Source organism: Tupaia chinensis, unplaced genomic scaffold (genome assembly GCF_000334495.1).
Source record: "Tupaia chinensis unplaced genomic scaffold, TupChi_1.0 Scaffold000217_1, whole genome shotgun sequence".
In the NCBI taxonomy this organism is placed as follows: Eukaryota; Metazoa; Chordata; class Mammalia; order Scandentia; family Tupaiidae; genus Tupaia; species Tupaia belangeri.
In genome coordinates this window covers 6,957,572-6,970,736 of record NW_006159692.1, presented here as the reverse complement: position 1 = coordinate 6,970,736, position 13,165 = coordinate 6,957,572, and the positions used below count along the sequence as shown (strand labels likewise).

The window sequence follows — 13,165 nt, the reverse complement described above, 5'->3', positions numbered from 1 at the left end:
GAGCCATGTGGGGATGGGAGGGCGTCAGCTTCTGGGGGCCTGGGCAGGGCAGTGACCTTCGGAAGGCTTCTCAGACCACAGCACACTTCCTTCCGGGCAGGCCCATCTCAGCCAAGCCTGACGGCAGCCAGAGGGGCTGGGCAGGGTGTGGCTCGACTGCCGGGCAGTGACCAGGCAGTGGCCCAGGGGGCTTCCTGGGAGGGAGCTGAAACCCAATGCTTCTGGTTCCACTCCACACGCCAGGGAGACAGGAGCCTCTGCCCTAGGAAAGTCCCCGACTTCCCGAATGTGCTGTGCCCAGAGTCCCTGGTGGAGGGGTCTCGCTGGCCCTGAATACGGTCCTGGAGTGCAGTGGCTCCTTCCCCCAGTGCTGTGGGCAGTGCCACCAGCTTCCTGGGGCTCCTGCGTGGCCTGGTCTTGAGGGCTGTGGCTAAACACCACTCGTGTCATTGCTAGTGTACCAGGAAAGTCTGCCTCCTTGGGTCCCTTCTTTTAGCCATGGATGTTGGGGACCCTGGTGGGGACCCCTGGCAGAACCCCTGCTGGGAGCTTACCATGCAGTGACCCTGCTCTGCCTCTTTGAGTTGCAGCAGAGGTTTCCGGATTTGCTTGTTGCAGGAGACACCTCAGCCGGTAAACACCCTCGTGCAGGCACCACCGAGCTGCCCTGCTTCCAGCTCACCTCAGCCCTGCCTACAATGGGGCCAAGAGGCCGGTGTCAGTGGCGGTGGCGCAGCAGCTGATTGGGGTGTGAAGGTGTCAGCTCCCGGCCCACCAAGGAGATGGAACCGCTGATGAGGCTTTGGGAGGACGAGAGGGGGCGAGGCTGCTGTGAGCCCGAGATAGAGCTGAAGAACGGGGCAGGAAGGACCAGCAGGAAGAATGCAGCCGCAGCCTCCACCGAGGATGCCTGGGCTGGGCTGACAGAGCTCGCAGGATAGGGTGCCTGGGGAGGCCCCAGGACAAGGCTGGTGTGGGCGGAGCAGCCCCAGGAAGCAGGGCCTCAGCAGGGACCACAGATCCCGAGGGGTAGCACCTGGGGGTCATGAGCACTGGTCAGGAGCCAGGCAGCCTTAGGCCCCCCATGGCCCCACAGTGGTCTCCATGCCACTGTTGGTGCAGGAGTGCCTGAGAGGACCCGGAGGGCAAGCTCAGTGTCCCCATGGCTCTGCCCCCTCTGCAACCTCCTGGCTCCTGGGCCTCCTACTTTATTCTATATTCATGTCCAGTGCACTTACTCAGGCGGGGCTTTCTCAGGGCTGTGTCCTGGGGCACAGGGGCACAGGTGGGACCCTGGACAAGTCTGCTCACTTCTCACAGGGCCTCACGGGGTGGGAGGGTGGGGAGATCGGAAGGAAGAGGTCTGCATGTCCAGCCCCCGGCTCAGCTCCTGGGTGGCAGCTGTGGTGGGCTTGTGCCGTGGGGCGTGGAGAGTCCCAAGCCCTTTCCTCTGTGCCCTTGCAGCTGCTCGGTGCTCAGAGCAGAGACGGCTGCCTGATACTTGGAACCGGGCAGGGTGTCACCTGTCTCTCATGTCTGCTGTAACAAATCGCCACAATTCTGCAGCTTCTACATCTCGCAGTCGTCACTGGTGCTGTGGGGCCGGGGCAGTTTGTTCTTCGTGGGCTGAAGTGAAGGCGCTGCCAGGTGCGCCTCTCTGAGGCTCCAGGGCAGAACCTTGGCCACGGAAGTATCTACCAGTACATTCCCTAAGGTCCCTGGTCCCTGCCAGAGTGGGCTGAGGCCGCTGTGGGCCTCATCAGGCTCCCTGTTTCTCCGGCATGGGTTGGATCCCCTCATGCTGCCGTCTCTCTGACCCTGGCTGAGCCCTTGGTCACATCTCTGCCTACAGCCAGGAGGGTTTCCCAAGTTCAAGGACTCATGAGATTAAAGTGGGCCCACCCAGGTATCCGGGATTACCCCTCCACCTCCTCTGGTCACCATGGCCACAGCACAGAGCCCCTTTGCCATAGGGAGAACACCACGGCTTCAAGGGATCAGGGTGTGGGCACCGCTGGAGGCCATCCCTACTCTGGAGAGCCTGATTCCTTCTGAAGGATGAGCACGACACGCCTGTCCAGCAGGGCTTTGCAGGCAGGCAGGCAGACAGACGGACCACGAGCCCACACAGCACTCGTGCAGGTTGTGGGCACCTGTCTTGAAGGACCCACTGGGATGAGGTGGTGTGGAGGGTGGAGGGGTGGGTGTCAGGGTGTCATGGAGGGGTCTTCGGTGAACTTCATGGAGCCCCTCCTGCAGCCAGCTCGGCGCCCAGGGGTGGAATATGTGGGAGTGATCTCCGCCCTGCAGTGGGCCCTTGCCGGGGTTGAGTGCACGTCTCCTCTGTCTGGGACGTGGACTAGGAGAGGTGGGAGCAGCAATGGCACCTTGTCACCCTCATTGTCCTGGGGGAGAAGCCATGGGTGGGAGGCCGAGGCATGGGCATCCTGTCGAGCCTGCCAGCGAATGTGGAGGTGCCACCCTGGTTTCTGCCAGTCCCGATGGTACGAGGCCCTCAGGGCTTGGCACTGAGCGTTTCGCGGTCGGTTCAGGATTCACACACCCACAGGACTGTGCTGCCTCACCAATCACACTCAGGCTCAGGTGAAAGGACATGGCTCGGGCTCTGGGTTGACATCTCAATTTCCACAGCTGCTTGCATCTGTCACACACACCCACGCCTCGTGCTCAGCTGCAAATGAGAAACAGCGAATCAGCCTACGTGGCTTTTTCTCGCGTCTTTATGCGTGTGTGGGTGTGTTCTGGAAGCCGTGCTGTTCCTGCTCCAGCATTTGTGCCTCCTGGGGACCTCCCGGTAAAGCCCTGAATCACAGAATGGCAAGGGGGCCCCTATGCCTGGGGTGGTGTTGGGAGGTGCAAGCAGGCAGCCCCCTGAGCCCATGAGGACAGCAAGGACTGCTGAGGAGCCCAGAGGTACTTCTCAGCAGGGCTCTGGGGAGCAGCTCGGCTTAGGCGCTGCACACAGTTACTGGAGTTGGAAAGGAAACCTCGATCTCAGGACTGGGGTCGCACGTGCTTGCAGCCAGGCCCCGATGTGCAGAGCAGGCTGCTTCCCACAGCCCTCCCCTCACGGTTGGGCATTCATCCAAGGGTTGTCCTCTGCCTTCTGTGCCCACGGCCTCAAGGTTACTCTCAGAACACCTGCGTCGTCGTACTGCCGGGAAGGTCCCAGCCCAGCCGCCTCTCCACGTGGCTGTGCTGCTCTGGGGCCAGCGTCCCTACCTCCCCTTTCCTTCCAGATACCGTGCAGCTGCTGGAGTTCTCCAGGAGCCTGTCAGCACACACGTGTCTCTCGCTTCAGCAGGGCCAGTTTGTCCTCTGAAGGCTCGCCCTCTCTTCCCCTTCCCAGAGACCATGATCAGTCCTTGGGTTAATGGTGCTGGGAGGAGGTGCCAGGCTGGCAGCTGCACCACAGTCTTGTGCACACATCTCACGCCGAAGAGGAAACTCAGGCCAGGAGAGGTGAAAGGCTTGCACTAAAGCTTGCCCTTTGAATTCATAACGCACGCGTGTAGCATACAGCACACGGGCCGGTATGCTACAACTGCACCAGAGAGGCTGGGCCTCTTTATTTTAATATAAATATTCATAAGTTTCTGTCCAAGCATTGCTTTAGGCACATTCCATACCTTTTGGTGTGTTACATCTTAATTTCCATTTATCTCAAAGTATGTAAAAGTTTCCCTCGTGATGTCTTCTTTTCATTGGCTCTTTATGAATGGGTTATATAACTTCCACATACTTGTGGATTTTCTGAATTTCTTTTTGGTATTAACTTCCATTATTTCATCAGGTCAAAGAACACTTTATGTATGATTTCAGTCCTTTTAAGCTTATCGAGACTTGTTTTATGGCCTAATATATGGTCTATCCTGAAAAATGTTCTGTGTTCACTTGAGAATATATGTTCTGTTGCTGTTAAGTGGAAAGTTCTATAGATGTCTGTTAGGCCTTGTTAGTATATGGTGTTGTTCAAGTCCTATATTTCCTTAGTGATCTACGAAAATGGGATATTGGGGACAGAAGGTGGCATGGTGATTAAGGTGCTGGATTCCCACATGACTGACCACGGTTTAAGTCCCAAACCTGATAGCTTTAAAATCACACTGGGCACCAGTGCATGCATGCCCAAAATCCCAAGAGGAGAATGAAGGAGAAGGGATTGTGGCATGCCCCCAGGAGGTGATTTCTCACTTTCCTTCTCTCTCTCTCTCTCTGGTAAGCACATGTGCCCTATGGCAAAAAAACTAAAAAAAAAAAAAAAAGAAAAAAAAAGAAATAAAGTAGGATACTAATGTTTCTATTTTTATCTGACTCTCTTCATTTCTGTCAGTTTTTTTTTTTTGAGAGGTTTTTGCTATAGGGCACGTGCGCTTACCAGACAGATAGAGAGAGACAGAGAGATAGAAAGCGAGAAATCACCCCCAGGGGGGATGGCCATGCCGCAATCCCTTCTCCTCCATTCTCCTCTCGGGATCTTGGGCATGCACGAACAGACAACCGGTGTGAGTTTAAGCCACCGTGTCCGGGAGACTCGAACCACGGTCGACTACGTGGGAGTCCAGCGACATAGCCATTATGCTAACTGCTGGTCCCCATTTCTGTCAGTTTTTCCTTCTTTAATTTTGGGAGCTCTGTTGTTAGTTACACATATGTTTATAATTGTTTTATTATCTTCTTGAGGTTAGCCATTTTTATCATTATACATACATGTCCTTAATCTTTAGAAATAATTTCTTAAGGTCTGTATTGTCTATATTAGTATAGCCATTCCAGCTCTTTCATGGTTATTATTTGCATGGGATATCTTTTTCCATATTTTCATTTTTAAGCTATCCATGTCCTGTCTAGAGTGAGTCTCTTGTGCAAAGCATATAGTTGATTTTTTTTTTTTTTTAATGAGGCAGTTTATTAACCCAAACATCATCCATCCGAATACTTCTTGTCGGCAATTGCCACCTGTCTGGTAATTCTGTCCCTGATCTCTCTGTCCCTGAGGTCAGTTTGCAGCTCCCATCTTGGTTCTTTTCCACCATTTTTAGACCCTCCAGGGCTTGGAGGATCTGGTGGACTACACTCTTGGAGCCTTGGCTGAAGTGGCTGAGCATGACAACATTTCTCTGCTGTCCCCCATAGATCTTGGTCATGGAGCCAATTCCAGCCCTGTCCTGGATGTACAGGTACAACACTGTGGAAGTAGCTCATGTATAGAACCAGTTCTCATTGTAGGATGCAAGTTTTTTATGTGTGGCCAGCTCGACAGTGTCCACTCATTCTGAGACTTTTAGTTTTCCAGGCTTTTTGAAGAAGGCTGTCAGAGCTCTGATGAACTCCTGCTGGGTCATATCTTTTACAGTAACTTCAGACATCATGTAGCCTTTGCTCTGCAGCCAGGGGAAAGGGTATGTTTTAATTTTTAAAAATTCTATCAATATTTGCCTTTTAACTGGAATGTTAATTCATTTACATTTAGTGTAAATACTGATAAGGTTGGATTTGCTATTTGCATTCCATGTGTTATTTTTGTTGCTCTATTTTTACTTCTTTGGTATTAAATATTTTCTAGTGTATTAGTTTTCTCCCTCATTTTTTCTTTTACTATACATTTTAAAATTATTTCCTCAGTTGTGGCCTGGTGGTTTATAATTATCATCTTAACTTATAACAATATAATGAAGATTGATGCAATCTTAATTTCAATAGTATACAGAACCTTCGCCTCTCTGGGACTCTGTTGCCTTCCTTCTCTTTTGTGCTGTTGTTGACATAGAATTTACATTTTTATACCTGTATGTTCATCAATACATATTTATTATTATTTCATGCAATTATCTTTTAATTCAGATAGGATAAAAAGAAACTTATAAGCATAAAATACATTTATATTATCTTTCAGATTTTTCCTATATAGTTACCTTTCTGGGGCTTTTAATTTTTTCGTGTGGATTCAAGTTGCTGTTTAGTGTCCTTTCATTTTAGCTTCAAGGATCTGTTTAGTAGTTCATAGGGGTAAGTCTCCTAATGATGAGTTCTCTATTTTTATTATGTGGATAATATCTTCATTAGATATTTTTAAGTTTATTTATTCCTTTTCTTCATGAGTTAAAGAGGGCGGGAGGAGACAGCACCTCTAACAGAGTCTTCATGCCACTACGCTCCTCCTCCAGCTTCAACCAGTTTTGAATCATGGGAATGTGTGTGCCCAGTGTGTTCAGGAAGATTTCTGGACACAAACCTGAAATCTTCCCATGTGGGTTAGCCTCACAGAGCATTGTATTATGCTGTGCCATTATCCTGCCCTCTCCATTTTTGAAGACCAGTTTTGCTGCACAAGGAATTCTTGGTTGATAATTTTTTCTTCCTTTTGTACTTTAAATATATCATCCTTCTATCCACAATAATTTCTTTCTTTTTTTTTTTTTAGAGGTTTTTGCTATAGGGCGTGTGTGCTCACCAGACAGACAGAGAGAGACAGAGAGACAGAAAGTGAGAAATCACCCCCCAGGGGGGATGGCCACGCTGCAATCCCTTCTCCTCCATTCTCCTCTCAGGATCTTGGGCATGCATGCATACGTGCCCGACATGAGTTTAAGCCACTGGGTCTGGGACTTGAACCGCAGTCAACTATGTGGGAGTCCAGTGACATAGCCATTATGCTAACTGCTGGTCCACTTCTTCTCTCTTTTTTATCCCTGATGCTGCTATTATGCATGTTGGTATCAATTATGTTGTCTGAGGCTCTGTTTCATTTATCTTTTTCATTCTTCTTTCTGTTCTTCAGACTGTATAATTTCTCTCTCTTTTTTTGGGGGGGAGAGGTTTTTGCTATAGGGCACATGCACTCACCAGAAAGACAGAGAGAGACAGAGAGACAGAAAGTGAGAAATCACCCCCAAGGAGGGATGGCCACGCTGCAATACCTTCTTCTCCATTCTCCTCTCAGGATCTTGAGCATGCAAACTCATACACCCAGCTTGAGTTTAAGCCACCGGGTCCGGGCCTCGAACCCCAGTTGACTACATGGGAGTCCAGCGACATAGCCATTATGTCAACTACCTGTCCCCAGACTGTATAATCTCAAGTGACCTCTTTTCAGGTTCACCAATTTTATCTTTTGTCTGTTCAAATCTGTTGTTGAATACTTCTAATGAATGTTTCATTTCAATTGCTTAGTTTTCAAGACCAGAGTTTTTTTTTTTTTTTTTTTTAAGAATTATTCTTTTAACTTTATTTATTTATTTATTTTTATTTGACCAGAGAGTAACAGAGAGAAAGTGAGAAAGCAAGCCACCAGGTCCAGGGCTCGAACTGTGGTTGACCATGTGGGAGTCCAGCACCCTTAACCACCACGCCACCTGCTGGCCCCCACCTAGTTCTTTTTTAATAGTTTGTATTTCTTTACTGATATTCTCTATTTGGCATATCATTGTTTCCACATTGTCTTTTAGGATCCTCCCCGCCCCCCAAGAGGGTATATGTTTGCTCATCAGAGGGAGACAGAGAGAAAATGGGAAAGTGAGAAAGCACTCCCCATGGGGGATGGTCACACTGCAATCCTTCTCCATTTCTACCCCCTTTTGGGATTGTGGGCATGCACACATACACGTTCAGCATGTTTCTCAAGCTGCTGGGTCCAGGATTCAAACTGCACAGTTGGTCATGTGGGATCTAGCTGCCTTAACCACCATGCCGTGGGCTGGCCCTTGCTTTCATCCTTTAGACATGGTTTTCTTTAGTTCTTTGAACATATATAAAATAGCTGATCTAAAGTATTTGCCTAGTAAGTCAGCATTAGAAACTAGAGACTCACCCTTCTCCAGGGCTGTTCTTGTTCCTTGTTAGGATTGTTTGGTGAAATTTCAGTATTAATTCTGTAAAGCCTGTACTCTCTTGTCATGTGTGATACCGAAATCTCTGCTTAGTTAACTTAGGAGTCATTTCAGAGTGGATGGAAATTTTCCCGAATGCCCGGAGTCAGTCGGCCTCTCCGCCTCTGCCGAGAAGCCCAGTGTGCTGACCCCACTTTCAGCTCTCAGTGAGGCAGATGGCTCTGCTTTAGCCTTCACTTCCTGTTTGCACAGATCCCAACAATCAGTCGGTAGTGAGTGCTCAGTGCCTCCTAAGGACTTTCCTGACAAGCCCACAGTCCTGAGCATGCAGTGACCATCCAGACTCCTGGGAATGCAGGCCAGCTTTTCAAAGCCTATGTGGACATCCCATTGCTGACCTTTTCTGTTAAGCTTTTTGGTTAATCTGTTGCTTGCTTCATTGTTATCCACTGCTCAGAGCATCTTCGAAGTTAAATGCCTGCAATTGTTTTTGCCAGTCAGTCCTGGGGCATAGGTCTTTTTGTACTTGGTGAGTTCTGAGTCAGGTCAAATACAGACATGCTTGTAAGTGAGGTCTCCAAGGGAACCATTGGACAGGTCAAATAATGACAGCTTTCTGGGAAAGAGGCTTTGAAAGAGCCCAACTCTGTTCTGTTCCCTTCAGTGACTGCCAGGCTACTGGTTTTCATATCAATGTGGGGTCTTATTTTTCAAGGCACTAGAGCCTAGAGAGTCAGAGATGGGATTAGGGCAAGTTCAATTGCCACAAGTTTATTGTTCTTACAGAGGCTCAGTTGCGTTTTGTAAATAAATGCTCCTCGAATTTCTGCAAGCCTTTAGTTAATTTGTAAAGTTCTAAACAAGTTGTTTCTGAGCCATCCCCACAGCCTAATGACTAAGGAGCTGGATCCCCAGGGCCGACTGTGCAGTTCAAGAGCCCGCCCTGGCGACTGAGAAACACCCTGGGTATGCATGTGTACGTCCCAAATGCCAACAAGGGGGAGAAATGGAGAAGGGACTGGCACGACCGTGTCCTCTCAGGGGGTGCGTCTCACTTTGTCTCTTTTTCTCTGGTGAGTGCGTGTGGTCTCTGGCGGTTGAAAACAATTTAAAACTTGATTGTGATAACTTGATTGTGATAATAAACATACTCACTACTAGTTGTATACCCGGGCAGGTGCAGCATGCCCCAGTCGTTACCATGAAGGGCAGGCCGAGACCATGAGAGGCCTGGAGGACTCCTACCTGGTGGGGACAGCAGAAGTCAGCTGTCCCCTGTCCCCACATTTCGTTCTGGCAGTGTCTGGCCCATTAGCAGTTTGCTTGTGTCTATGAAGGGATGCTAATGGGCAGCACTGGGGAAATGGCAGAGCTTCCTGGTTCTCCAGGCTGTTCAAGTCAGGTCATACCCAGGGACAGTATACTTGATGGTGGCTCGGCCCTCCCTGCCTCTGCCGCAGGTGTCAGACACGCCTGCCCTGGAGCTCGGCGTGAGTGTGACCAGGACCTGGTGACTACCTCTGAGGGGCACTGATTGGCCCATGCCATATCCCTGCTCTTACCAAGGACTTGGTGGAGACCAGAGAGGGCCTCTGCAGACTGCCACTGTGCATGCGTGAGACTTGTCAGAGCAGATGCGGGAGCCATGGACACACGAGGCCGCAGACCCCGTGGCACAAGGTGCTGTCTGAGAGGTCTCCAGAGCTCACTGAGGGCTGGCTCAATTCTGCTCTTCTTTCCTCCAGCTTCCCTGTGGGTGGAGGCGCACGCACCATCAGGGCAGGGTTTGGACCTGAAGCCCTTGGCCAGCAGAGCAGAGAGAGGACGCAGAACCTCCCTTGCCCTGGAACCCAAGCGCTGTGTGGCGTAGTCTCCACAGATGTGATCCTTGTCAGTCCCCACTGGGCACTTGGATTCCTGCTTCCTCGTCCACAAGGTCCATCGCCTGCTTTGGCCACCCTCCATATTTCAAAAATGAGAGGAGGCTGGTTCCATAACACAAGGGAAGTCAGATCCCATATAGCCCACCAGGGTTCAAGGCCTGGGCCTAGCTTATAAAATACCCTGGGCGGGGCAGGGGTGGCCTGTGTGCATGCCCAGTGTCTTGATGGGGTGGAGACTCGAGGAAGGATTGTGGCCTAACCATGTTCTTGGTGGGATGAGGAAAGAGAGGCCACTTTGTTGAGGCGTGGCCAGTTAGTAGATTGGAAGGGCCTGTGCTCAGGTGGTGTCTGCTTTCCCGCCCAGGATATTCTTTTTTCATCCTTCCATTTTCTCAAAGTGAATTGTGTTAGTGCGGGACATACCTATGGGAAAGGGCACAGCCTGATGGTTTTGCACGGGGTGACAGTGCCCCTGACCCCATGCAGCCCCTGCCCCTGACCTCTGTGGTGGAGAGGCCTGGCCATCTCTGAGCTCACATGCACGGGGTCCAGCCTCACACGTTCTTGGTCCCGGCCTGCTCTGTTGCATGTGCTGGTGAGACTTCGCCCTCACCTGAGGCTGTCTCTGTCTCCTCTCACGGACGTGTGAGCACACCCTGGTGTGGCAGAAAGCCATTCCTCTGTGGACGCCTGGATGTTGCCAGCTTGGAGCGGTCGCACCCAGTGCTGCTACGTACGGTCTGGACGTGTCTTCTAGTGGCGTCAGTCGGCCTATCTCCCACGTCTTTGCCCAGGGTGGGCCTGGCAGGCCTTCTGGGCCTGTGTAGGCTCAGCATTGCAGCCGTGACCCGGCCGTTTCCCCATGTGGCTGTGCCAGGTGATGCTGCCACCGCCAGCTGCTGAGAGTGTTGGTTGTGTCACCTCCTCATCAGCACTTGGTATTCTCTGCTTTTTACTCTTGGCCATTCTGGGTCATGTATAGGGTATCACATTGTGGTTTTAACGACTTCTCTCCTGAGTGCAGTGAAGTGGGGTGCCTTTTATTTTGCGTGCCACTGTTTAGATAGCCTTGTTTTGGGAGGGGGTAGTGTGAAGTACCTCTTCAAGTACTCTACAAGTACCTAAAAATTGGGTCTTCTGACTCTTGATGTGTAAGAGTTCTTTATATATAATATATATGTGTGTGTGTACATATATATATATATATATATATATGTACACACACACACACACATGAATGAGTCCTGTGCTGGATACACACATCTGTTTCCACCTCCATCTTTATTCCTGTCTACAAGCGTGTGCACACACACGCAGACACACGCACACACGAAGACCCTGCCCTTGTAGAACTTGCGTTCTTATTAGAGCAGGCTAACAAGGAAGCAAAAAGACTGTCAGACCGAGTGACGCTCCAGGAGAGGACAGTGCAGGGATGCAGGGATGAGAAGGCAACAGGCAGATAGAGCCACCAGGCACCTGGGGAAGAGTGGGTAGGGATGCAGCAGGGCACTGGGGTCTGGGGCAGGCTAACAGGGCCCAAGGCCCCCAGGAGTCACCTTTCCTTGTGACTGGAGGGGAGCCATAGGAGGTTCTGGGCAGAGGAGGGCCAGGACCTTACTCAGGTTCTAATGGGTCCTCTGGCTTTAGCGTTGAGTAAGGTGGGAGCAGGGCACTAACTGGAGGCCTCTGGGGGTGGTCCAGCCTCCAGATCTGGCTTCTTGTTGACTCACATGTGTCTACACTGGTGAGGAGTCCCAGGTCACTGCTCTCCCAGAACCAGGCTTTCCTGCTTTTTGCTCTGCCATCTTCAGAGCGGCCTCTCATAGTCACAGGATGGATGCATGGTTCCGGGCCTTGCACTCAGCTTCCATCACCCAGAGGAAGGAGTGGAGCACCATCTTCTGTGCATTCTGCCTTTCTGGAGTACCCGGTAGATGCCATACCACAGTTGGCTCACTCTCCATTTTGCAAAGGCAGTGCTAGAAAAGGGGTGGAATCCTGTGTGGGTTTCCCCAGCTCTCCCTGCAAGACAATCCCATGTACAGATTTTAAATAGGAGGACACCTGGCAGGGGTCAACCCTGACATGCCAGTGTACCTGTGTCCTTGGGTCCCGGAAGGATGCGAACCTTACACGAATGCTGAGGCCACACCTGAGAACAAAGGACAGCGTGCTCTGTCTGCTGGAGGCCATGGGGCAGGGGCCTTTCTGCCTCCTGGTGTGGCTCTGCTCCCTGAGGCCCTATCAGTGCTGGTAAACCGTGAGGAGCACACAGAGGTGACTCTGGGACCGTCTCGGGTGGGAGAGTGGGAGCACGCCATCCGCTGTCCCCTCTAGACTGTCCATCCAGAGAGGCGGAGGGCGAGGCTTGCTCCAGGGCAGGTGGCAGAGCTGCTAACTGTCCACATGAGGCCACACCATGGCCACCTTAGGGGCAGAGGCCAGGCTTCCCTGGAGTCAGGACCCCAGGCCTCGCCACTCTCGTTGCCCTGGCGGTCTGAAGGGATGGGGTGGCCATGTTGCCAGGACACGAGGACCCAGGCAGTCACCTGCAGAGGCCACTGTGAGCTGTGCATCTTCTGGCTGGTCTGAAACAAAATGCAGAAACATCAGGGGTAGGACAAGAGGGGCGCCTCCACTGCCCCCCTCCCCCCATGGAAATGAATAGGGCAGGCTCTGGAGCAGAGAAGGTTCCAGGCCTGGGGCCAGCACTGGCTGCAAGGGAGGCTGGGAGAGGGCGGGGAGGGGGGAGGGAGGATGCCGGTCTCCAAGCCCCTGCCTCCTCCTGGGCAGGCCAGTGAGTAGACCCAGCACTCTAGTTCCTCCAGACAGAAAGAACAGCGCATAGGACAGGCTGGTGGCTACCCTCGCTGCTGTGACAGTGGGCAGAGGGGGAGTAGGCTGGGAGGAGCCAGCCGCCTGGAAGAAAGCAGGACTGAGGGGAGATCCTGGGACTCCTGGACCTGGTGGGACCAGGACCACTGCTGCCCACCCAGGCCTGGTGGCTTGCTGTGATTCCCCTAGGGTCCCCTCAGTCTCTGGGCGTCCCCCGCCTCTTCCTGTGGTCGCCCAGATGGGCCAACAACCCGGCCCCAGGTGTCTCTCCAGCCCAGCCTCTGGGCTCCCCAATCCCAGGTCCCCTGAAGACGGGGTCCTTCTGCTCGGTCCACTTCTCCATTGACATTATCAGCGCTGGGCTGGGAGCCACCGCAGGAACACGGTGACAGGAGTCCTGGCGAGTGCTGGGGCTCTTGGGGTGGGACGGGCGGCTGCGCTGTGTTCTCGGGCCCTCGCTGAGCCCCAGAGTAGCCCCCCAAATAGAGCAGCTGCTGTGGTCTCTGCTCCTGAGCTCGCTCAGGGAAATGGAAGGGCGCCCCGTGTGAGAGCCGGTGAGAAGAGGCCCCCCGCGTTTAATGGCTTAGGTGTGGT

The 13,165-nt window shown here is 52.0% G+C and overlaps 1 protein-coding gene and 1 pseudogene across 1 annotated transcript in view; both read right to left on the bottom strand.

Annotated features, from left to right (window-relative positions):
* Window positions 1–718: 718 nt before the first annotated feature.
* Window positions 719–5,390, bottom strand: LOC114007687 (uncharacterized; annotated as a pseudogene).
* Window positions 5,391–10,991: 5,601 nt separating this feature from the next.
* LOC102498050 (uncharacterized) overlaps window positions 10,992–13,165 on the bottom strand; it is a 12,058-nt gene continuing 9,884 nt past the window's right edge. Inside the window, exons 3-5 of the mRNA XM_027771478.1 lie at window positions 12,286–12,324; window positions 11,834–11,888; window positions 10,992–11,715 (exon numbers count right to left, since the gene is read on the bottom strand). Coding sequence (XP_027627279.1) covers window positions 11,563–11,715; window positions 11,834–11,888; window positions 12,286–12,324 — 247 coding nt within the window. The 3' untranslated portion in view covers window positions 10,992–11,562. The remainder of the gene's footprint in view (window positions 11,716–11,833; window positions 11,889–12,285; window positions 12,325–13,165) is intronic.